Source organism: Pseudorasbora parva, chromosome 24 (genome assembly GCF_024679245.1).
Source record: "Pseudorasbora parva isolate DD20220531a chromosome 24, ASM2467924v1, whole genome shotgun sequence".
Taxonomy (NCBI): Eukaryota; Metazoa; Chordata; class Actinopteri; order Cypriniformes; family Gobionidae; genus Pseudorasbora; species Pseudorasbora parva.
Genome location: NC_090195.1, coordinates 25,611,426 through 25,637,042, shown reverse-complemented (window position 1 = coordinate 25,637,042; position 25,617 = coordinate 25,611,426). Strand labels below are relative to the sequence as shown.

The following is a 25,617-nucleotide window of genomic DNA, read 5'->3' as shown; positions in this document are numbered from 1 at the left end:
GCGCCGTTGCCAGATTAAGTTTAGACTGGCCGGCCAAGCGTTACGAGTCACAAAAGCACACAAGCAGGCTAGATGAAAGATTTCTGCCCTCATATACACAACCTCCTAAGCGGGGCTTGCCATTTTTCCCGGACCTCCACACCGAGGTGTCGAGGTCCTGGGCTAAACCAGCGTCAGCCAGAGTTTTCAACCCGTCAACATCTGAATATTCAAATATAAACGGGTTGAAGGCTCATGGTTATGCGGCGATGCCGCGGGTGGAAGAGACGCTCGCGAGCTATCTCTCCCCCGAGTCAGCATCGTCGCTGCAAGCCCCGCAGCTGCCCACCAAGCCCGTAAGAACAACATCAGCGCTGGTGGGCTGGGCGTACTCGGCAGCCGGGCAGGCGGCCGCCTGTTTACATACGGTGGCCGTCCTGCAAGCATATCAGGCAGATTTATTGGGGGTTATAAATGAAGAAACTGAGGAAGTGGGGAGAGAAACGATCGCCGAAATTAGACGGGCGGCAGATTTGTCTCTTCGTGCCACCGGGGAGACGGCCAGATCCATCGGCCGCTCTATGGCAGCCCTGGTGGCCACGGAGAGACATTTATGGTTAAACCTATCAGATATAAAAGAAAGGGATAAGAAGTTTCTGATGGATTCGCCCGTCTCGCCTACTGGCCTCTTTGGTTACGCTGTAACAACAGTCGTCGACCGTTACCAGGAGGCCAGGAAGCAGGCGGCGGCGTTCTCAAAATTTCTCCCCCGCAAATCATATCCCCCAGGGGCTGCCGGGCGGGGGCAGCCCCAGCCGAGTACGTCCTCCTCCGCAGCGCATCGAGCGCAACAGAAACAAAGCGTGGCCGCTCGGGCCCCCCCGCAGATAGAACGGGGGTCCGGGCGACGCGCTCAGCCGGGACCTTCCCGCGGTAGGACGGATCTGAGGACCGTCCTTATCGCTAGGAAGGCCTCGGCTAAGAAGTCCTGACGCCAAGAGCGCAGGGCTTCCGATGGCGGTCCCCTCCGGGAAAGTGCGGCTCGCCGAGGCCATCGGGGGGCCGGTCTGCCAACCCTGCCACCATTGGTGCTTCAAGGCGCGGCGGTCCCCGGCGAACGCATATCTCCATGTCCGCCCGGAAACGTAGCGGCTTGGGGATGTTGGCGCCCTCTCGGGAGGGCCCCTGGGCGGTCAGTTCGGTTGCTACCTGCCGGTTATCCGTTACAGGACACCGGGCTGACCACACAGGAAAATCCAGAGACCAGCCTCGAGAGGCTGGTTCCCTTAATAGATTTTCTGGCAGCGTGGAAACTTCTGCCGAATGTCTCAGAATGGGTCCTGCGTACAATAGAAAAAGGGTACAGAATTCAATTCGGGTTACACCCGCCCGTGCTCAACGGGGTTACTGCCACGGTAGTAAGCCCCGAGCAGGCTCTGGTAATGAAACAAGAGGTACAGACTCTTCTGCGAAAAGAGGCTATAGAACGGGTCCCTCCCCACTGCAGAGAGTCTGGGTTTTACAGCCGGTACTTCATAGTTCCGAAGAAGGATGGGGGGTTAAGGCCTATCTTAGATCTGCGTCATCTAAACAGAGCAGTAAAAAGATTAAAATTCAAAATGCTCACGATAAAACAGATCGTGTGTCACATCAGGTCCGAGGACTGGTGTGTCACGATAGATTTAAAAGATGCGTACTTCCACATCTCCATCCTTCCGCAGCACAGACAGTTCCTCAGGTTCGCTTTTGGGGGAAAAGCGTACCAATATCGAGTGCTGCCATTCGGTCTAGCTTTATCGCCCCGCACTTTCACGAAGTGCGTGGATGCAGCTCTGGCTCCGCTGCGACTCCAGGGCATCCGCGTGCTAAATTACATCGACGATTGGCTAGTGTTAGCACAGTCGAAACAACTGGCGGTTCAGCATCGAGATGCTGTTCTCGCCCACATGAAGGTGTTGGGGCTAAGGTTGAACGAAAAGAAAAGTATGTTGGCGCCACAGCAGAGCATTACTTTTCTGGGGGTAGTTTGGGACACGAGAACGATGTTGGCTCGGCTATCTCCACCCAGGGTAAAAACGATCCTGAATACCGTCAACCAGATAAAGCTAGGCCAGTCACTCACTGTCAAACACTTTCAAAGAGTGTTGGGTTTGATGGCAGCAGCGTCCAACGTGATACCTTTTGGCCTGCTGTACATGAGACCCTTGCAGTGGTGGCTCAGGACCAAGGGGTTCTCCCCGAGGGGAAACCCTTTTCGCCTAATCAAGGTCACGCGGCGCTGCCTACGTGCCTTGGTGAAGTGGAAAGATCCTTGGTTCCTTTCCCAAGGTCCAATTCTGGGGGCTCCTTGTCGTCGCGTAATGCTAACGACGGATGCCTCCCTAACTGGCTGGGGAGCGGTCATGAGTGGCCGCTCGGCCCAAGGTCTGTGGAGGGGCCATCAGCTCTCCTGGCACATAAACCAGCTGGAGCTGATGGCTGTGTTTCAAGCACTCAAACACTTCCTCCCAGACATACGGGGCCGCCATGTGTTAGTTCGATCAGACAACACTTCGGTGGTCTCATATATAAATCACCAGGGGGGATTGAGATCGCGTCGGTTGTGGAAGCTCACGCATCACATTCTGATATGGGCCCAGGGCAAGATACTCTCGCTCAGGGCAATGTACATCCCTGGGGTCCTGAATGTAGCGGCAGACTCCCTGTCGAGGCAGGGAGTGGTGCCAGGGGAATGGAGGCTCCACCCCGAGGTGGTGGAGGAGCTGTGGATCCGCTTTGGGCGAGCCCAGGTGGATCTGTTTGCGTCTCGAGAGACGACACACTGTCCAGCATTCTTTTCCCTCACACATCCAGCCCCACTGGGGCTGGACGCAATGGTGCAGATGTGGCCGAGGCTGCGTCTGTACGCCTTTCCCCCTCTGGCGTTGCTCCCAGGAGTGCTGGAGAGAGTCCGCCGGGACGGGGTTCAGCTATTATTGGTAGCCCCGTTCTGGCCGGGCCGAGTATGGCTCTCAGACATCATGTCTCTCCTAGAGGGTCCTCCCTGGGAAATCCCAGTCAGGAGGGATCTTCTTTCACAGGCCGGGGGGTCAGTACTGCACCCGCGCCCGGAACTGTGGAAACTGTGGGCTTGGCCCCTGAGGGGGCCCAGTTCATAAACACGGGTCTATCGACTGAGGTGATAGAGACAATGTTGCACTCCAGAGCACCATCCACAAGGAGACTTTACGCACTCAAATGGAGAGTTTTTGTCGCCTGGTGTACGCACCAGACTTTGGACCCTGTAAACTGCCCGGTCGGTTCAGTTCTCGAGTTCTTGCAAGAAAAATTCTCCGCAGGGTTATCCCCGTCGACCCTGAAAGTGTATGTGTTGGCGATATCTGCGTATCATAATCCATTAGATAACGCATCATTAGGGAGACACCCGTGGGTCACGCGTTTCCTCCGTGGTACCTTGAGGCTCAGACCTGCGGCACGCTCCAGGGTGCCGACCTGGGACCTGGCCATAGTGCTGGAAGGCCTTATGTTGGCTCCCTTCGAGCCGTTAGAGGAAGTGTCAGAGAAGTTCCTCACACTAAAAACAGTGTTTCTCCTAGCGATTTCATCACTGAAAAGAGTAGGAGACCTACAGGCTCTATCAGTAGCACCTTCTTGCCTTGAATTTGCACCAGGAATGGTGAAAGCATTTCTCTTCCCGAGGGAAGGATATGTTCCCAAGGTCCCGACTAACGTGCCGGGACCAGTAATGCTGCAGGATTTCTGTCCGCCTCCGTTCACTAGTCAAGACCAAGAGAAGCTAAATCTGCTATGTCCGGTCAGGGCCCTAGATGCATATGTCCACAGAGCTGCCCTGTTGCGAAAGTCAGAAAAGTTGTTTGTATGTTTTGGGTCCTCCAATAAGGGAAAACCGGCTTCAAAGCAGACGCTTAGCAAGTGGATAGTCGAGGCTATTTCGCTCGCTTATGAGTCGGTCGGACATCCTTCACCTATGAGGGTCCGCGCCCACTCTACTAGGAGTATGGCTGCCTCTATGGCTCTTATTTCGGGAGTTTCACTGTCAGAGGTTTGTGATGCGGCTGGGTGGTCCTCTCCGCATACATTTGTGAGGTTTTACAATCTGGACGTAGCCTCTACTCCGGGGTCCCGGGTGTTTCTGGGTTAAATCACACAAACAGACATTTGGGACTCTGGCGGCGTGGGTATTGAGGTCCCCTAGCGTTTCGACGCAGCTCGAAGTTCCCTCGAGATAGGGAACGTCTCAGGTTACGTATGTAACCATGGTTCCCTGAGAGGGAATGAGACGCTGCGTCGAGATGCCATACTCCCGGCATGCCTGTGATCGATTTGTTCGACTTTTTCAGAAGCTAGTGACTGTTTGGTCCGGGCATGCTTTATAGCTTCCTGGTCAATGACGTCACCCGCCCGTGACGTATCGTCCCGCTATTGGACTGATTACACAAGTGCTTCATGACATGGCACGCAGAGGCGTCCCCTAGCGTTTGACGCAGCGTCTCGTTCCCTCTCAGGGAACCATGGTTACATACGTAACCTGAGACGTTTTTCAGTACTCTTTCCACCACTGCATGTTACACATAAATTTACAGATTTATTTACAGCAAAAATCCTTTGCTGTCCCGAACTAGGGAGGATTTTAAACACTGGTATTACAGTTTTTGCCTATTGCTTACGCACTTTTTGCAGAATTTGGCTAATGTCAAAACTACACACAAGCCAATCAGACATAGCACTCAGAGATTAACAACTCACATCTACGCCAAAATGAAACATTGCAATGTGCAATCAAAACTGAACACTCCTTTCTAAAAATGAAATTATTGCAGAAAAACCATACACACAAGCACCATTTGAATAACTCTCACATCACCAGCAACTCACTGATGGGCTGTATATAAAACACTGCAGTCGTTGGGTTTCTATTTCTATTGCCATTTTCTCAGACTCACTCTTCTGTAAAACTCAAACATCTGCCGTAATCAAATGTTTTTTGTTTTGTTTGTTTTTACAAAAACAAACAAACATTCTTACAGAAATAAAGAACAATAGAATCACAAATCATCAAATTTAGCACACAAAAAAAAAAAGCTGCTTCATTCTGAAGTTATGTTTCTATAGGATGTGACAGTGTTGAAATGCTGACCCTGTTGATATTCTTGAATACATTTCAATTTGCAATTATGCATTGTTGCAACTCACAAAGTCGGATTGTATTATTGTCTCACACCGTTTCAATGATGGCACCTCTTGTTGTTAAGTAATGAGCCGTTCCCTTCCACCTTAAGGAGGTCGTCCAACCATTTTGTAGAAAAATGCTACCACAAGATGCCATTGGTTAGGCTATTTTTCACATACTCTACTTTCAAACTGTACACAGTACTGTAACATGTAACATGGTGGACTCTTTGCCCAGCCTCACATATGGACAGGCCATGATTTATCACATGGTCCGCTAGAGTAGCCCTGATGCAATCTGATACGCATCTCAGCACTGGTCCTCATCTTATTACTCTGACTCTCATTGCCTCCATGCTTGCAAAGTTCTCAAAAATTCTTACCTGAGGCTCATAAGGCTCAGAACAATTCTGTTGTTCTGTTTTCTGTGCAAGGGTTTTCAGGTGTGCATTTAAGTGCCTACAATTGCCAGTCTGCCAGATGAGTTTTGCATTTTGAACAGAGCATTTTCCTAATGATATCAGATAATTTAGTTTTTTCTAACAAAGTGTCTAATGTAAGAAAATGTGTGTAGTGTTTCGCATGAAGTGTTACATAATTGCAAAAAAGTGCAAAGTTCACAATGAGCATGTTTACATGCACACCAGTAAGCTGATAGTTCACAAATATCAGTTTATTGAAATAACCAGTTTTCCCTGCTTACATGCAAACCAGTAAACTGACAACACAACTAAACTGTGTTTACATGACTTTATGAATAAACCAGGTTATTTCCTTGTTGTGACATCAAAAATAATAATTTCCGTATCTGAAGCACCTGTTCCGACCGGTTTATGCTTAAAGCCAGTTATGTCCTTACTCAGATAAAAGAAAACCTGTTACGGCATTTACATGACCATGTTCGTTGTCGGCTTATTAAGCATAATCGGCTTAAGAACGTGTAGGTAAACATGCAGGTTTTCATTACCTAACTTGAGGTTCTATTAATGGGCCACCACCAAGTTTTAAAATATTAGCTTCAAAATAAGAACTTATGGCTTATGATGGAAGGAAATCCCACTAAACCCACCTCATTGAATACTTTAATGCACTTTACCTCACCTTTTGTTAAGAATATAATAGTTAAGACCACTCCTAAGATCTGGGTTTAATTTAAGCATTTCTTTGGTCCACAGGCATACTCAATCAATGGTCAAATAATGTATTTTCCCTGGTGGACAGTGCCTTTTTATTTAGGTCTAGTTGTGACATCAATTTGTTTTATGATTTGTATAGTCTATTGATTGTACGTTTGCATCTTTTCAGCAGCTTAGCAAGCAATTTTAACTTCCAAAGCAGCATTTTTACAGATACTTGTAGGTCTGTAGTTCGTTTGAGCTACATTTCCAGATTTTCCTCCCCTGCCTAATGATATTGCTATAAATATATATGTCCGCTTCAATTTGCAATAAAGGGACCAATCTCACAAATCTACATTCAAATCCATAGCCTTTGTCCAGAGTCTACAGATACTATTAGTGCTCTTGGCAAAACAATGTGGAGGAGGAGATTTCAGAGAAACTCTGGGATGAGATCCTCAGCAGGTTACAAAGATCATCTATATGTGTCAGACATACACTTATTCAATGCTAAGCCATGCAGCATGTCTATTGGCAAAGATGTAATTGTGTTTTGAAAATTGTGGGGTCGACTCTTTCAATATATTAAAGAGATTCAATTCTAACCTAGTCTCAATTAGGACAGATGGGCCTGGTTGGTAAGGAGTACATTTGATTTAGATTTTTTTTCCCTTTTAAATACCATAAACAACTCAAATAATTGATAACTTTTAACTGCACAACTACAATCTCTGAACAATGTTGTTCTGCATATGCATTTATGTATATAAATATGCAATTGACTTTGGGAAAAGTGTAAGAAACCTTTGAAACTCACCGATACCTAAATATGTACCCTTCCAATTTAAAATTGTTCCTATTGACTTGCATAAATTAAACAATCTGTTTGTTTTTTTTTGTTTTGTTTTTTACATGCGCAGCGACCCCTGACCCAGGAGAAGATCCGAAAGTGTCCAGGGCAAAGTTTTTTATCCGAGATGAATTTTTGGTATATATTTTTTTTCTCTTAAAACACTCAATGTTAGCATAACATATGTGTATGGGTTTTAGTACACGTTTGAACAATAAAGATTTGAGGGTTTGACTTTTATGCATAATTGCTTTGTTAAGAAATTATAACTATATAACTAAGTTATTAGAGAAAATGTGTAAATAGGACTTCTAACTAGTTTTGCATGTCAGCTACTCATTTGATGTTATTATTGTTGGTATTATACTGTAACTGCCTGGACTGTGTGTGTTTGCTTGAAACCCACAGAAAATAAGCACAGCAAGCGGCACAGACAAACACTACTGCTATCCTCACTTCACTTGTGCCGTGGACACAGAAAACATCCGTCGTGTATTCAATGACTGTCGTGACATTATTCAGAGGATGCACCTCCGCCAGTATGAACTCTTGTGATTGGCTGCCTGGATATGTTGCTCCTCCAATCAACACTTTTCCAGTCCCACATCACATGGGCTGAACTACTGAAGAGTGACAATGTTGTAATATTTTTTTTTTCTCCTTTTTCTGCTTTTCACTTCTTTGCTTTCCCTTTTTTAATTTATTTGATTAAAAATATGAGATCTGAAGTGAGAGGTGGATGAATGATATGAATGTGTGTGTGTAAGATATAAATTAGTGCTATTTTGGTGTTTGTGTCACTCCCAGGTCATTCCTTTCTTTCTTTCTTTCTTTCTTTCTTTCTTTCTTTCTTTCTTTCTTTTTTTTCTTTCTTTTTTTCAGCATTGGCTGGCTTTAGATGAAGTTAGATTAGATGTGGTTAGACCAGCTGATGTAATGGAAGCCTGTGACCTGTGTCAGGGTGGTCTGACCTTTGACCTTTCCCCTTCATCTAATGAAGGGGATATTGGAGTACTTGACATAGGAGTGAAGGGGTACATGAAGGGTTTAATTTTGCAGGAGGCAAAATTCACAATGTAGCACCTCTATATTTATCCTTGTTTTTTAGTTTTAGTTTAGTTTCTTTTTAAATTGCCTTTTTTGTTGCTTTTTTCTGCAAAGCGTGCAGAAAGGACTTCAGGGCTAGATAGGAGTATGTAAACAATTACAGAGCACAGAGCGTAGTGTAGGAGCAGAGGCCTGTGAGATTTGCATTTTTGCGGCAGCAGGCGTCCATCTTGGGAGAACCGCCACTGGCCAACCGATGCCTCCTTTACTATGGGCAGCCCCTATTTTGGAGGTAGTCCTTAATATAGATAAAAAGAACAATATATTTTTAGGGGGTTTGTTTTGTTAATCCTAAAAAAATGTGCAAGGTCACTCAATCTTGTACAGGACTGCAAAATGTTATTTTGTATAACTTAAACAAGAAAGACAAAACTTTTGACTTGTAGAAGCTCTTTGTGCCTTTTAATATGGCTGTACCTGTAAATGAGAATGAAGTATGTGTGATTGGACAGCGCTGTACAGCTTGATGTCAAATATTACATGCAGGGGGAAATCTCTTGTTTGTTTTTTTGTTTGTTTGTTTTTGTTTTTTCTGGTTTATAAAGCTACTTAATGTCTTTTACTATAAAATGAAGAAAAATTGGGCAAAAAAAATTGTATACAATATGCAAAATTAACCACTTTGTTCAGAAACTGCAAATACAATGTCTTAAAACTATTTCTTTGAATTTCTGTTTTCGTCAAACGGAATAAGCTTTAAAATGTTGGAAATCTTTTAAAAATTTCCAAAATTTTGTCCTACTGTTGTTTCAGGAAGGGCACATTTTTAGAAGCTGTGTATATGCAGACTGTACACAGGGTCGTGCCGGTGAAAGCGTGTAGATATGTGTGATTGCATACGTGTGCGCATACACATGCAGATACTATACCACATTGTACTGTACATCTGCGCTCTGTGTACATATACATTTATAAAAGCGTGAAAACATATATTCTATAAATATATATGTACAATTATTCATAATAATATGTGTGCCTATATGTATACATATTTATGAATGTTTAGCAAGGTTGTATGCATAGCATATACAAACGCATAATATAGAAGGAATGGGGAAGAAAGACTAGTGATTCCTAACTGGCCGTCCTGAGCGCATGCTGACTGCGCTGGAATTGTGAATGTGAGCACTGATAGTGTAAACCTCACAGCTTGAGCAGGTCCATACAGTCTCTCTCACTCACCAGTGGGAGTTATTACATCAAATGTATAGTGCATCTCTAAATTGTAATACTTTTCATAATTTACAGATCAAATGTATAGAATTAACTGCATGAAAAATCATCAAAAATGTCATTTGTATTCAAAAAATAAATAAACAGCATGCAGATTTAGAACAACCAGAGGTTGAATAAATGAAAATTTTAACTGAGAAATATGAATAATATATTAAACACTAATGACTGCCAGATTACTCATATTATAACATACACACTTGAGTCCATGCAAAATGCCCCATAAATTGTTCATTTTGATCTTTGACTGTACTCTTGCTGTTCACTTCTCAACTGGTGATGTGCAGGGACAGTGTGGCGTAACTAAGCTGTGGGTGGATGTAACACTGGTAGATAGGCTTTATTCTCTTTACTCTCCTCTGCAGCTTTTACATGTTCAAACTTATTTCAGAAACTAAAATTATGAGTGACAATAATAATAATAAAAAAAAAAAAAAATACTTGTCTGGCCTTCAAGGATTTTAAGATTTCTTTTTTATTTCTTAATGACTATTATAATAACGAGGTCCATTAGAAGACCAGGGCTTTGTTTAAAATGGAGATGCGGGAAGAAATGTTTGTTTTGCAAATAAAATACCTCTAAAAGAAATTCAGAGTTTGCCTTTGAATTGAGTAACAATCCCCACTTGTAAACTTGGTTGTAGCTAAAGTTTCCAAAAAAGAAATTTATGTCAATCAATGACTCACCCTAATGTCGTTCCATACCTGTAAGACCTCCGTTCCTCGGAACACAGTTTAAGATATTTTAGATATAGTCCGAGGGCTTTCTGTCCTTTGAATGTAAATGTATGCCCACTTGCTGTCCATGTCCAAGGTAATAACAACATCATCAAAGTAGTCCATATGTGACATCAGTTGGTAAGTTAGACTCTTCTGAAGCGTCGACAATACATTTTTCAATAACAAAAAATACAAATTTATTCAGCATTGTCTTCTCTTCTGCATGTTTTTAAACCTCAAATAAAGATTCAAACGGTCGTGAATCAGCAGATTGATTCGTGATTCGTATCACCAATGTCACATGATTTGAGCAGTTTGCTAGTTTGACACGCGATCTGAATCATGATTCATGACCGTTTGAATCTTTATTTGAGGAACACGGAAGAGACAATGCTGAATAAAGTTGTATTTTGTGTTATTTTTGAACCAAAATGTATTGTCGATGCTTCAGAAGAGTCTAACTAACCAACTGATGTCACATATGGACTACTTAGATTATGTTTTTATTACCTTCTGGACGAGGACAGCAAGTGGGCATACACTTACATTCAAAGGAATCTTCGAAAGAAAATTCCCTCAGACTTAGAAAGAAAGCCCTCTGACTAAATTTAAAATATCTTAAACTGTGTTTCAAGGATGAACAGAGGTCTTACGGGGGTGGAACGACATTGGGGTGAGTCATTAATGAAAGAAATTTCATTTTGGGGTGAACTAACCCTTTAATTGCCTAAAATATATACTGAATCCATTGTTTCAAAGCTCTTCATAATCGGCTAACCAGCCGAATTTAGCCCCGCCCACAAGATTTGAGGGTGGGTAATTTGGTCTGGAATTGATCCGTTGAGGAGTAATTATGGCCAAAAAGAAACTGTTTGGACCAATCAAAATTGTCAGGATGGGCTTTAATACGATGATGGACATACAACGCAACATAATCGTCCACGTCAAAGAGCGATTGGGTTGAATTTGTTCCAATCCTAAATGGAGAACTTGTTCGTATATACATTGACCTTTACTATTTCTCTCAAAAATGATGATTGTGTAAATACTCTGTATCCTGAAATATTTTTTTACAACATCGGCAAAGATCGTTTACACTAATCTTCTTTTACTTCTTTCAGCGTGCCTGCAGTTGAGATCTGTTGTGTCGTTCATGAACGATTCATTCTTTTTGAACTAATCTTAAATATGACTCTGGAAAAACGAGTTGTCTCAGAGAGCGATTTGTTTATTGTGTTAACCATGTATGCGCTACAGGGCACATCGGTTCTGAACAGGATCTTCTCTACTCTATGGGGCTGTGAAAACGAATAACTCCCGAAGACGTGAGAGGTGAACTAATCAATTCCGTTTTCGGGACTGCACGCATTGCTTATAGGGCTTGCCACAGCCCATATCAGACACTGGTGACGGAACTAACGACTAATTTCCAGGGAACAGACTTGATTAAATGTGAAGTGACAAAAGCAATAACAACTCGGATTCAGAGACGATGTGAACTAACAGATTGCATTGCCTGAAGACCCAGCTAAGCAATTAATGAATAATTTCTTAAAGTTTGGCCTTGGCTGCATTAACTTATTTTATTTTTGTATTCCAAATGTGATCAACATTTACATAAGTACTAGATGTGTTGGGAAATTTAACATGTGACATTTTAATTATATTCTGCTGAAATGAACAAATATTTTTTCCAAGTAATTATTTTCATTTTGTTGATTTATGTAAAATGATCCGAACTTCCCACTACTACAATGCGTCGCTCAACATACGTAATTTACTCTGGGTTCTGATTGGTTTTAGGTCTATGCAATTGTGGTCTTTCCTGGTTCGGTTGAAATACGCCCCAATAATCACAGCCCAATGGAGCCGTAACAGACTCATATTCTGACTAGAATTATATAAATCTTTACCAAACAGTTCATCTTACTTAAAAAAACAGCACCAGCACCAAAAGAGCATTAGATGATTAACTTTTAAAGACTATTGAACTTTTTTTTTCTTTTCACATTTGTGTCAAAATAGAAGCATATTTAAGAAATGCTGCAATTTGGTATTTGCATGCCTGAAAATATAAACAACAACAAAAATCCTGAAATACCAAGGACGAAAATAATTACAAAAAAGTAGCCTATAGTAGAACAATTCAGGGTTCTGGTCTTCTCTCTTGCTGAAAATCAATCAATCAATCAATCAATCAATCAATCAATCAATCAATCAATCAATCAATCAATCAATCAATCAATCCATGACACCAGTCAAGAAATTGTACTTAGTCGTCCTTGGAATATTGTAAATATTCTGCTATATACTTCAATTTAATTCCTGTAGAAGTGCACAAAAGTTTTTGATACAGAACTCTGTTTAATGTTTTTTAATAGTTTGGAAAGCAGTGTATTAGCATTTGAAAAATATGCTGCAAATATACAGTGTTTTACAGATGGTAGAGTATGACACAAGAGCTAATGCATTTGGTGGTCATTGAATGCATTTTTGTGCAAACATGAAAAATGTATTGCAAAATTGTCCACATAAACTTCCATTTTGCTGACAATGTGAAGTATTGACTGTGAATTTTAAATGAATTCAGCATTTTAAATTAGGAAGAAAAGACATTGAGAACATCCAAATCAGGAAAATTCTTGATGCTGAACATCTGCTTGTTTCTGTGAATATGAACATGAGTTTCTGATACAGTTCAGTGCCACACAATATATTTTGCATGTTACAAAGGCTTGTACTTTGCTAGAAAACTATTTGTCAAGTGCAGTGATCTTCTTAACATTTTTAGATTGATGAGTGTTAGTGCAATGATCAGACAGCTGATGCAGTAAAGCACTAATATGGTCCTCTCCTCTGGCAAAAAACACTTTGACAACCTGAAGTTGGACCTGGAGAACATTCCCTACAAGAAGTGACAGAATATACAACATTTAGTAAAATATCAGTTACATTTCCTTATATTTCTTGAAACTCACAAAGTATTTTTGTCTTGCAGCTTATAGTTAGCTTATATTAGGCTACATCACCTATCAGGTTTTGTGAATGGTGACAACCTTGCATATATCAGTAAAACACTTAGACAGCAGTTCATTGCATGAAACTAGCCCGTGCTTATATTTGACTTATTCACATCATATCAATATGTATGACTATTGTTTTTCTATTGCAAGAAATGTACACAGTATAATACAAATTCAAACTAAAACACAGGATTGTTAACTTATTGTGCTAATTGTGAAGTTCCGTTAAAAAAAAAAAAAAAAAAAAAAGATGGAAACAACCATTTTATTTAGTCATACTTTTTGTATACCTGGCTTTCTGCACTGGTGTCATTGAAGGATCTTAAACCAGTTAAACACAAGAGGATGTTTTGTTTACTCTAGATTTAAAAAGACATGACATAAGCCATCATATTTGCCTTGCTATTTTGACATACTTTGTATTATCAAGTCATCTTTCAAGTTTCATATCTTAAAACATCATCCTCATTATAAAGAAAGCATTTATTTAATCAAGCTCCACAAACAGATCGATCGGATATTCCAGGATCTGTGACGTCACATGGGCAAATGGATTTGCATATGACTACCTTCAAAGCGAGAAACTGACGAATAGTTATACATCAGCGCACCATATGCCCCTCGCGCTGGCATTTGGTTTATTTCAGCAATTTAGCATATGGCTTTGTATCAGTAGAAACTTGGGAGTATATTCGAATGATTGTGCTCACTCACACGTTATCGAACAGACGCGTTCAGTTTTTAATTGTAACGTCGGTTCCCTTTCGTTCAGTCACTCCGACGTAAAGTCAGTGACTGACGAATGGGGGTTTCGCTTAGAAGCCTATCATCTCCAAGACTAGAAAACGCCCAATGGCAGTGCCAATGCCATGGGTATGTGAGGTTTGCATGCGTAACTCTGCATACCCACCTGGGTATATAAGGAAGTAGCTGGCATGATCGCATTATGTTTTAAGCTTCGGAGTATTGTCAGTTCTTCGAGACGATCAGGATCTTCCAGTCAGTATTGGTGTGCGGCGCGTTCCAGTGGTCACATACTTCCTGCCTGCTGGTCTGACGATTGGTTTCCAGTTGGTGGTCTACTGGGCGCTTCGGCATCGACTGCGAGATTATTCCTCTCACAAAAGAGCTCACACGTGGCACGTCCTTTTCAGGATGTCTCGCCCATGTCCTTCTGGGTGTGGCCAGTCTGTGGCATCTTCCGACTCGCACTGTCTGACATGTTTGGGCTTTCAGCACGCTCAAGCAGCGCTTGTGGATGAGTCATGTTTCCATTGCGGGAATATGGCCATCTCTGTGTCACCTCGGTTTCAACCGGTCCGCGGGTTTCGTTCGGCGCTCCGGAGGATGACGAAATGTCGGTAACCGCATCGCAAGGTGGGCTAGAGTCCTCCGAGGATGAGGATTCGGCTGTGCTGCCGCCTCCGGGCGCAACAGCATTGTCCAAGTCGGACCTGGAATTGACAGCCATGCTTGCCCGGGCAGCCACGGCGCTTGGTGTGGAGTGGAACCCTCCGCCCCGGCCAGAGCGTTCGCAGCTTGATGATTGGTTTTTGGGTGCCCCCAATTCCTTTCTTCCCGGAAGTGCATGAGGAGGTTGCGCACTCGTGGAGGGCCCTCGTGTCTTCTCGTGAGCATTTGGCGATGCAACTGTGTCCCCAGAGAGCCTCCTCCTGGCGTGGCGATCCTAAGCACCCCTCCAAAGCCTGTAGATTCACATCGTCTATGGTGTCGAAGATCTACAAAGCTGTGGGCCAAGTTGCTGTGACATGCACGAGGGTGAAGCTGACCCAGGGCTCAGAGATGAGCTGCGCGGAGCGACCGACCTCGTCCTCTGGGCGACAAAGGTTACCGCGTGCTCCCTGGGCCGGGTGATGTCCACTTGTGTGGTCAAGGAGAGACACTTATGGCTCAACCTGGCCGATATGCGGGACGCCGAGCGGACACGTTTCCTTGACACGTTCCCTATTCGGCGGTGCGGTCGAGAGCTTCGCCCAACAGTTCTCGGTCGCCCAGAAGCAGACTGAGGGCCGGGCCGCGGAGCACGCCGCAAGAAGCCACCCCAGTCCGCTCCAGCCCCGCAGCCCATTAAACGCCAGGCTAAGCGGCGCTCCTTACGCGGACAGCTCCGAGATGGGCAGTTCTATCCAGGAGACGGTAGCAGGACCGCTCCTTCCCCTTGGTCGAGGACCAGGTGAGAATCTTTTGTTCCTACCCATCTCTGAGCACCCAGAGACCGGTGACGGCAGTGTGCGCGGCCCCCGGGCCACGCCGCTCTCGTCCCTCTCTGTCGCCATTCCCCTCTCAGAGCAGACCCCAGTGGAACGCGAGTCCTTCCCTGGTCTCCTTCTGTCAGGGCGCAGTCGTTACCAGTGCCCCGACACCGGGCCGCTATGCCACCCGAGTCTGGGCCGGTAACACTGCCTCACTTCCCCACCGAGGGTACGCCTGTGCTCTGTATGGCCCCGTTGGTACACTCCCTGGGAGCGTGGCTACAGCTGCCGGGACTGTCCCGCTGGGTCGCGCGGACCATCATGCTCGGCTACGCAATTCAGTTCGCGCGAGCTCCTCCCCGCTTTCGGGGTGTCCGGTTCACCATGGTGGGGCCCAATGCCCCTGTAATGCATGCGGAGATCGCTACTCTACTGGCGAAGGGAGCGATCGAGCTCGTCCCTCCAGCCGAGATGAAGTCCGGCTTCTACAGCCCCTACTTCATTGTACTGAAGAAATCCGGTGGGTTACGGCCAATCCTGGACCTTCGCGTCTTTAACCGATCCCTTCACAGGCTTCCATTCAGGATGTTGACTGCAAAACGCCTTTTCGAATGCGTTCGTCCATGCGATTGATTTGCAGCGATCGACCTGAAGGACGTGTACTTCCATGTGTCCATCCTTCCGCAACACAGACTGTTCCTGCGTCTTCACGAAGATTGTCGAGGCAGCCCTTGCACCACTCAGGCAGCAAGGGGTTCGCGTCCTGAACTATCTCGACAACTGGCTCATACTGGGAAACTCTCGGGAGTGGGTGTGCCAACACAGAGACCTGGTTCTCCAACACTTAGCTCATCTGGGCCTTCGGGTCAACTGGGAGAAGAGCAAACTCTGCCCCGTGCAGAGGATCTCTTTTCTCGGTATGGAGATCGACTCGGTCGCCATGTGCGCGCAGCTTACCGGCGAGCGTGCACAGTCACTGCTGACTTGCCTCCGTCAGTTAGAGAGCAAGAGTGCGGATCCACTGAAACTGTTTCAGAGGCTCCTGGGGCATATGGCATCCGCAGCTGCAGTGACGCCGCTCGGATTGCTTCATAGGAGACCGCCGCATGTCCCAAATGTATTCATTCATATACTACTGGCTTCGCGATCGAGTCCCAAGATGGGCATGGCAGTCTGGCACACTCCGGGTCCCAGTGACTCAGGCCTGCAGACAGACATGCACCCAGAGGTCGAACCTCAGCTTTCTACAGGCAGATGTGCCCTCAGAACGAGTTTCCAGGCATGTTGTTGTGTCAACAGATGCTTCCACTACGGGTTGGGGTGCCATGTGCAATGGACATGCGGCCGCGGGCTCCTGGACAGAGAGCCAGCGCCACCTGCATGTCAATTGCCTCGAGTTGCTGGCAGTACGGTTCGCCCTGCACCGCTTCCTAGCGCTGCTGAAGGGTCAACACGTACTAGTCAGGTCGGACAACACGGCCATTGTAGTGTACATCAACCAACAGGGTGGTCTACGCTCCCGCCGCATGTCCCAACTCGACAGCCATCTCGTATTATGGAGTCAGAAGTGCCTGAGGTCCCTTCGTGCTGTCCATATCCCGGGGATCCTGAACCGTGCAGCCGACGAGTTCTCACGGATTCAGCCAATCCCTGGGGAGTGGAGACTCCATCCCCAGTCGGTCCAGATGATCTGGGATCAGTTCGGGGACGCACAGGTAGATCTGTTTGCCTCCCGCAACTCGTTCCATTGCAGCCTGTACTATTCCCTGACGAGGGCACGCTCGGCACGGATGCACTGGCGCACAGCTGGTCGCAGGGCCTACGCAAATATGCGTTTCCCCCAGTGAGCCTTCTTGGTGAACCTGCAAGCACTGCCCTTGGAGGAGGCAGAGGAGGGGCGGGTGTTATCCCTTGGCAAGCTTGCCACCCCCTGGGGTTAAAAATCCACCTGCGGCTGGTACCACAGTATTCTTCCGTATGCAGCCCCTCGGGTCATACGTGTATCCTTAAGTCCTCCCTACAGGTAGGCATTTTGGCGCATATCTCCACCTGGAATATGCCTCCCAGTGTACCTTGGTATTCCTGCGTTAAGTAGAGGCCTATGACCGTCCTATCTGGGCACTCACGCTTGCACAGGGCTCTGGAAGACAGCCGAGTGGCGTGATTACATTGAGACCCCCATTCGTCAGTCACCGACGTTACGTCGGAGTGACTGAACGAAAGGGAACGTCTCGGTTACGTATGTAACCCTCATTCCCTGAGGAGGGAACGGAGACGTAACATCCCGCTGCCACATCCACTGTACCGCTGGAACGGTACAATTGCACAGCCTTAAGAGCGTGCATATCATGAATGCTGGGTCTTGTTTGTTTTCTGACAATCTACTGAACCTTCTGGTAACTTGTTTGCCACGTAGCAATAAAAAAAAAAATACTAAAAACCTTGATTATTCTGGTTAGTCACATTGTACTGCTATTATTTTGAACAATACTGTATGTATGTATGTATGTATGTATGTATGTATGTATGTATGTATGTGTATGTATATATATATATATATATATATATATATATATATATATATATATATATATATATATATATATATATATATATACACACATACATACATACATACATACATACATACATACATACACACACACACACACTCACCTAAAGGATTATTACGAACACCCAACCAATTTCTCATTAATGCAATTATCTAATCAACAAATCACATGGCAGTTGCTTCAATGCATTTAGGGGTGTGGTCCTGGTCAAGACAATCTCCTGAACTCCAAACTGAATGTCAGAATTAGCCATGTGCCGATATCAATTTTTCATGTTGCGATTAATTGCTGAAGTTATCACGATATGCAATTTCACGATTTTGAAATAAGTTGCAAAAAAAAAGTGTTGCCATAGCATAACAGCTTTAAGAACTATTTTTGTAAGAAAAAAAATAACTGAATATTTAAATACAATAATGCACCAAAAATATATACAGCTCTGGGGAAAAAAATTAAGAGACCACTCAATGAGAAATCAATGAGAAATCAATGTTAAGTGGTCTCTTGATTTTTTTCAGAGCTGTAAAAAAAAAAAATCAAACAGATTAAAGTGCAAAAGAATTAGGCTATAAAGAACAACAGGTAACAAAATAATATAAGGTCTTATTACTTAGTGCATTAATTAAGATAAGGCAATAGCTACATTTGTTACAGAAAGTATAATGTTTTTGGTAATGTTAGTTAAGAAATACTGATCATTGTTAGTTTTATCTAAGGTCCATTAAAAAAAGTTATTTTGATTTTAATGTTATTAAACAGTAACTAAGAAATTAACATTACTTAGAATGATTAATTCTTTATAAGTATTTTTCATTGTCAGTTTGGTAATAATGAATTAACATGTTAACTAATGAAGTTGTATGTCTCAAAGTTTTACTGAACAATTACAAATCTTTATATATATTTATTTTATATTATACAATACACTGGGAATGTTTACAAGGGTTTTTAAAGTAAAGTTTTAAAGTAAAGTTTTTTAGTTTAAGTAAGGGTTTTCAAGTCTTTTATGTGAAAAAAAGAAAGCGTATTGCAATAAAAACTTTCTCCTTAGCCCTGTTCTGTCCCTTTCGCCTAAGAATAGAATACTAAAAAAACGAACCGAACCGAAAAACCATGGTTAAAATCAGAGGTATGTATTGAACTGTATTGTTGCATCCCTTGTGTGTGTGTGTGTGTGTGTGTGTGTGTGTGTGTGTGTGTGTGTGTGTGTGTGTGTGTGTGTGTGTGTGTGTGTGTGTGTGTGTATATATATATATATATATATATATATATATATATATATATATATATATATATATATATATATATATATATATATATATATATGTATTAGGGCTGGGCGATAAAACGATAACGATAATTATCACAATATAATTTTTCTCGATAAAACGATAACAGGTCGATAAATTCTCGATATAATGCTTGCGCGCTATGTGTAATGCTGCGCATGCGTATTGCAGACCGGGCTTCTGGGTGCTGCACGCGGTAATGTTTACAGGCTGTGGCTGACAGGCTTGGAGGATCTGAGTTAAGTGGAGCGATAAAAATGAGCAATAGTGAAGAAAATGCAGCGCTCACGACCAGCTCGGGGGACACCGATATCGTTGACAAGTTAGTTCGCTCAACTTCAGTGATTTGGAGATATTTTAGCGATCCCATCCGACATAAAACAGAGCGACGTGTGTGGACTGCTTATCATAGGTTCACGTTCACCACACAGAACTTAGTTATTAAATTATCGTGTTTCTTCAAAGTTCTTCCATATAAAATTGAGCCCAACACAGCGGTGAATCTACATTAACTACATTCACACACAGGCTTATTACCTTGTTTGTTGCGGTGGGTGACTTACAACAGGCTAACGTTACCAAACTATAATCACTAAAACTTTTTGTCTTTAAAAAATTGTTTGTCTTTGGTGATGTATTAATGACTCCGCATCGCCTGTGTCAAAAGAGAAATAATGTCATCTGGTGTTTAAAATTAATAAAATAGACTAGACAGCCCTTACTGGAGATCCACAAATACTGAACTTTTCTCTCTCCCGACCAGCCCACTGTTGGTAAGGTGTGTTTGTGTGTCGGTGAGATGCACGGTGGACCAATCCACTGTGAGGCAAGAGAAGGGGCCTCAAAATGTTTCTTAAAATTTTGCTTATACTGCGATTAATCACATAAAATATAATATATTACGTATTTCCTCAAATAAAAGCCTTTAGTCAATTAAATGCCGGGCCTCTGATAGTGGCCGGGGGCGTGGTCAGCACAAACAAATAAAGGTTGGGGGAAAATGTGTGGATAATCTCCTAAATGCCTTTCATTTAATGTACATTCAAGTTCAGCGTAATGTACAGTATAGGGTTGTGCCCGGCTGACTGTGACTGACATCAAGCAACCATCCTGATGCCACACAATTCTAGGCACAATTTGCTGACCCAAAGTAGGCAGGCCCTACTCTCTTAATAGAGGCCAGTACACCCAAGAGCACTGTCTCTATGGACAGGATCTTTAACTCAATGGACTGTAAAGGCTCAAAGGGAGGACTCTGGAGTGCTCTGAGCACCAGAGCTAAGTCCCAAGAGGGTCCCGAGTTTGGACGAGGAGGATTTAGGTCATGCTTCCCTTAAGGACTTACCATCAACTGCGTCGTGATATGCCTCTATCCCTGCAACGTACACTTTGAGGGTGGAGGGAGACAGCCTTCACTCCAATCCGTCTTGCAGAAAAAAGAGCACAACACTAACCAAACACTATGCCCGTTTGCGTTTTTAGTGTTTTACTTACACAATTAAATATATATAATGCAATATTGAGCGTTTTTGTTCTATTTCAGCTGCGAAAATCGTTCACAGCAGAACCGCAACGCGTCTCACAGCAACGTGTGTAAATGAACGATTCAGTGTTTGAATGAATCGTTTGAATGAACGACTCAATGACTCGCTCATTAAGACGACCACCTGCTGGTGGTTTAATTTGATCTTTAAACATACTTTCCAACCATGTTTCCAACATGCCTTATTTGTCTATTCAAAACTACAAATCTCAAAACATTATTTAATGCTGTTGTAATTTTTCAGTGTAAATTATTTAATTTGATTGGTAACAGCCCTTATAGTGTTTTATTTTAATTTAATGTATTGATCAAAATTACAAATATAAAATGAAACATGAAGCATAGCCTATATTTAATAAGATTAAGGGAAAATGCCCTTTATATAAGGTGAAAATATCACACATTTCAAATGATTCAATAAAAATAAAAACCACAAATATGCAGATTTAAATATGTCAAAGCTGATTGAACACTGGTGAGAATATTGCTTCAGAATAAATTATATTTACAACACACACACACACACACACACACACACACACACACTTTTCCGGACAAGCTAATTTTTTACTTGGACAAGCTTGAACGATTTACTTGTTCGAAGGACAAGCACATGAACATGCCTAATGTCAAGCCCTGTATAATGATATTATTGATATATAGTGTTGAGTAAAAAAATGCTGACCACAGTTAAGATTTTAATAAATAAATCTACCTCATTTTAAATAAATTGTTTACTTGTTTGGGAAGTGTTTGTCATGTTTTGACAATAAAGGATAGTTTAAAACCACAGCTAACTGTTTGTTTTCTACATATTACACTCAGGAGCAAAAATATGCCTTTAAACTTTAAAGAAATAAAGATTTTACATTTATCGTGATATTTATCGATATCGACTGATATGCTAAATTATATCGTGATAATTTTTTGGGGCCATATCGCCCAGCCCTAATATATATATATATATATATATATATATATATATATATATATATATATATATATATATATATATATATAGATAGATAGATAGATAGATAGATAACTCTCTGTGTCATTGATTCAACAAGGTGCTGAAAGCATTCTTTAGAAATGTTGGCACATATTGATAGAATAGCATCTTGCAGTTGATAGAGATTTGTTGGCTGCACATCCAGGGCTCCCATTCCACCACATCCCAAAGATGCTCTATTGGGTTGAAATCTGGTGACTGTGGGGACCATTTTAGTACAGTGAACTAATTGTCATGTTCAGGAAACAAGCTTTGTGACATGGTGCATTATCCTGCTCTCTCACACTCTCTCTCACACACTCTCTCTCATACACACATACATGTCTATATTAACAACAGGCGACTATCACTACACTGACCAAGAGGGGACCTGTGTTTCTAGTCATTTTGAAGAAACAAAAATGACATACAAAATTGTATTTTAAGGTCCTTAAAGGTCCTTTAAGGTTCATAATATAACTTCAAATAAGTATTTATTTTTATTTATTTTTAAACATGCCAAGAGGGGACCTGACCGACGTCTACCTATCCATTGTGTGTGTGTGACTGATGTCTACCTATTCAACAGGGGACCTCCATAGCCTCTAATGGAGCTGTGTGTGTGAATGTGAAGTGAGCTGGCAGTCAAGTAATTCCTGAGATAGCATTGATTGGAATGAAGTTGGTTCAATATAAAATTAAATAAATAAAAAGTAGCTTAGATGTAGTAAAATACTTTTGCCAAGTTTCTGTAGCTTAGCTTGCTACATTTCCCAGGGGGGTAACTTCAGTGTAGTGAAGCTTAATTTAATGTAGAGTAAGTGGTTGCTTAGCTCATTACATTTTCCAAGTAGCTTGCCCAACACGTACGTGTGTGTGTGTGTGTGTGTGTGTGTGTGTGTGTGTGTGTGTGTGTGTGTGTGTGTGTGTGTGTGTGTATGTATGTATGTATGCGTGTATATATATACATATATATATATATATATACATATACATATATATACATATATATATATATATATATATATATATATACATATATACATATATACATATATACACACACACACACACACGTGTTGGGCAAGCTACTTGGAAAATGTAATGATATTGTAATGAAAATGTATATATATATATATATATATATATATATATATATATATATATATATATATATATATATATATATATATATATATATATATATCCAATCTAATATGATTTCTGACCTGTAAGGTTGCCAGAATAATAATCATACACTGTGTGTTAATAGGCCAGAGGAGAACTGGCACCTCGACTGAGCCTGGTTTCTAAGTTATTTAACTAAATATACAAATACAATTTATGAATTAGGTTTTATTTAATTCTATAAACACTACTACAAAGCTAAAAATACTACAAAGCTGATAACATCATGGTTTTCTCCAGAACTACTGTGCAGCCAAATCTAATTTTGTTGCTATATTGTCACTGTGAAGCTGCTTTGACACAATTGATTGTAAAAGCACTATATAAATAAAGTTTATATATATATATATATATATATATATATATATATATATATATATATATATATATATATATATATATATATATATATATATACAGTATTGTTCAAAATTGTTTTGTTTTTCAGTATTGATTTTTATTCAGTATTGTTTTTTATTGCTACGTGGCAAACAAGTTACCAGTAGGTTCAGTAGATTCTCAGAAAACAAATGAGACCCAGCATTCATGATATGCACGTTCTTAAGGCTGCAGTCTGCAGACGTCACCGAAGCCCACCCCGACCGGCCTGACGGGGGCGCTATAGTGATTAAAAGTACCTGTTTTCTTGTCCAAAGGCTCCCCTTTGCCAGTTGTACTATTCCCTGACTATGGGCACCCTCGGCACGGATGCACTGGCGCACAGCTGGCCACGGGACCTGCACAAATATGCGTTTCCCCCAGTGAGCCTTTTCGCACACAATGGGCAAAGTCTGGGAAAACGAGAAGCAGGTCTTGTTAGTTGCACCCTACTGGCCAGACCAGACCTGGTTCTCTGAACTAACCCTGCGTCCAGACCTCTGGAGACTCCATGCCTGGTCCCTAGACAGGACATGGAGGTTCTAGGTGGGCTACCACAAGCAGTGGTAGACACCATCACTTCCGCTAGACTCCTCTATACACTGAAGTGGAACTTGTCAGTTGAATGGAGTTCTTCTTGCTGCAAAGACCCCCGAAGGTGTTTGGTTAGTGTTGTGCTCTTTTTTCTGCAAGACGGATTGGAGTGAAGGCTGTCTCCCTCCACCCTCAAAGTGTACGTTGCAGGGATAGAGGCATATCACGACGCAGTTGATGGTAAGTCCTTAAGGGAAGCATGACCTAAATCCTCCTCGTCCAAACTCGGGACCCTCTTGGGACTTAGCTCTGGTGCTCAGAGCACTCCAGAGTCCTCCCTTTGAGCCTTTACAGTCCATTGAGTTAAAGATCCTGTCCATAGAGACAGTGCTCTTGGGTGTACTGGCCTCTATTAAGAGAGTAGGGCCTGCCTACTTTGGGTCAGCAAATTGTGCCTAGAATTGTGTGGCATCAGGATGGTTGCTTGATGTCAGTCACAGTCAGCCGGGCACAACCCTATACTGTACATTACGCTGAACTTGAATGTACATTAAATGAAAGGCATTTAGGAGATTATCCACACATTTTCCCCCAACCTTTATTTGTTTGTGCTGACCACGCCCCCGGCCACTATCAGAGGCCCGGCATTTAATTGACTAAAGGCTTTTATTTGAGGAAATACGTAATATATTATATTTTATGTGATTAATCGCAGTATAAGCAAAATTTAATAATGAATACAAAAGTGCTGCTATACAACAAAAGTGCAATAACATGATTTGCAAACACTTTAAACAAATAAGGTGCTTTTTACAGCAGTTGAAAGTTAGTAACAGTTACAATATGTCTTGTAAATATCAACTTAAACATTAATTTAATCAAATTAAATTAAATTGGTGGTATACATATAGATTCTGAAGTAATTCTCATCAGCTTTTACATAGGCCTACTTAAATCTGCATATTTGTGATATTCACCCTAGAGTGTGATTTAATTTTATAAAGGCCATTTTTAAAAATCGTATTAAATGTATGCATCATCTTTCATGTTAAATTCTTACATTTGATTAATAAATTCAGTTATAATAGTAAAGACACTATAGGCTGTAACCAATCAAATTAAATAATTTAAACTGCAAAAAATACAGCTGCAATAAATAATGTTATAAGATTGATGTTCTAATTAAAAACTGCAATCATACTTTTAAACAATATAGCTGCAAGCAGCCATTATCGGGGCTATTTTAAAAATAGCAGTAACATTTTAAATACAGTCAATAATAATGATTTAATGGTTTATCACTTTCGTCCAATTGGTGGCACTGTTACGAAACTGATATGGTGTAGTCAGATTGACGTGACAATGACACATGCAAAGTTTGGTGTCAATATGTCAAAGCATTGCAAAGATACAGCCTCGAGTAATTTTTGCATCATGGCTCAACACTGTTGCAGTGGTATATGAAAAGTTCTTTGTCTATCAACACTAAATCTATAATTATTTGTCAACATGGTCTGAAGATGATACGGTTCAATTTTGGTGAAAATTGGACCAACGGTCTAGGACGAGTTTAAAAAAGTAGGTTTTTAACAAATAAGATGGAGGACAGATATGTTTGCAAAATATGGCAAAATTGGTATCCATGTTCTCATTCATAAGCCAATGAATGTATTATGATCAGTCTTATT

General features: G+C 42.0%; 2 protein-coding genes across 3 annotated transcripts in view; one reads left to right on the top strand and one right to left on the bottom strand.

Moving 5' to 3' along the window:
* Positions 1-10,066, top strand: part of gnal (guanine nucleotide binding protein (G protein), alpha activating activity polypeptide, olfactory type) — a 60,390-nt gene extending 50,324 nt beyond the window's left edge. Inside the window, exons 6-7 of the mRNA XM_067434317.1 lie at positions 7,208-7,275; positions 7,546-10,066. Coding sequence (XP_067290418.1) covers positions 7,208-7,275; positions 7,546-7,692 — 215 coding nt within the window. The 3' untranslated portion in view covers positions 7,693-10,066. The remainder of the gene's footprint in view (positions 1-7,207; positions 7,276-7,545) is intronic.
* A 2,490-nt stretch (positions 10,067-12,556) lies between these two features.
* The window catches only part of mppe1 (metallophosphoesterase 1), a 71,242-nt gene continuing 58,181 nt past the window's right edge, over positions 12,557-25,617 (bottom strand). For both annotated transcript variants that reach the window (XM_067434315.1, XM_067434316.1), the window contains one exon: positions 12,557-13,102. In XM_067434315.1, the coding sequence (XP_067290416.1) occupies positions 12,923-13,102 (180 nt within the window). In that variant the 3' untranslated portion in view covers positions 12,557-12,922. The remainder of the gene's footprint in view (positions 13,103-25,617) is intronic.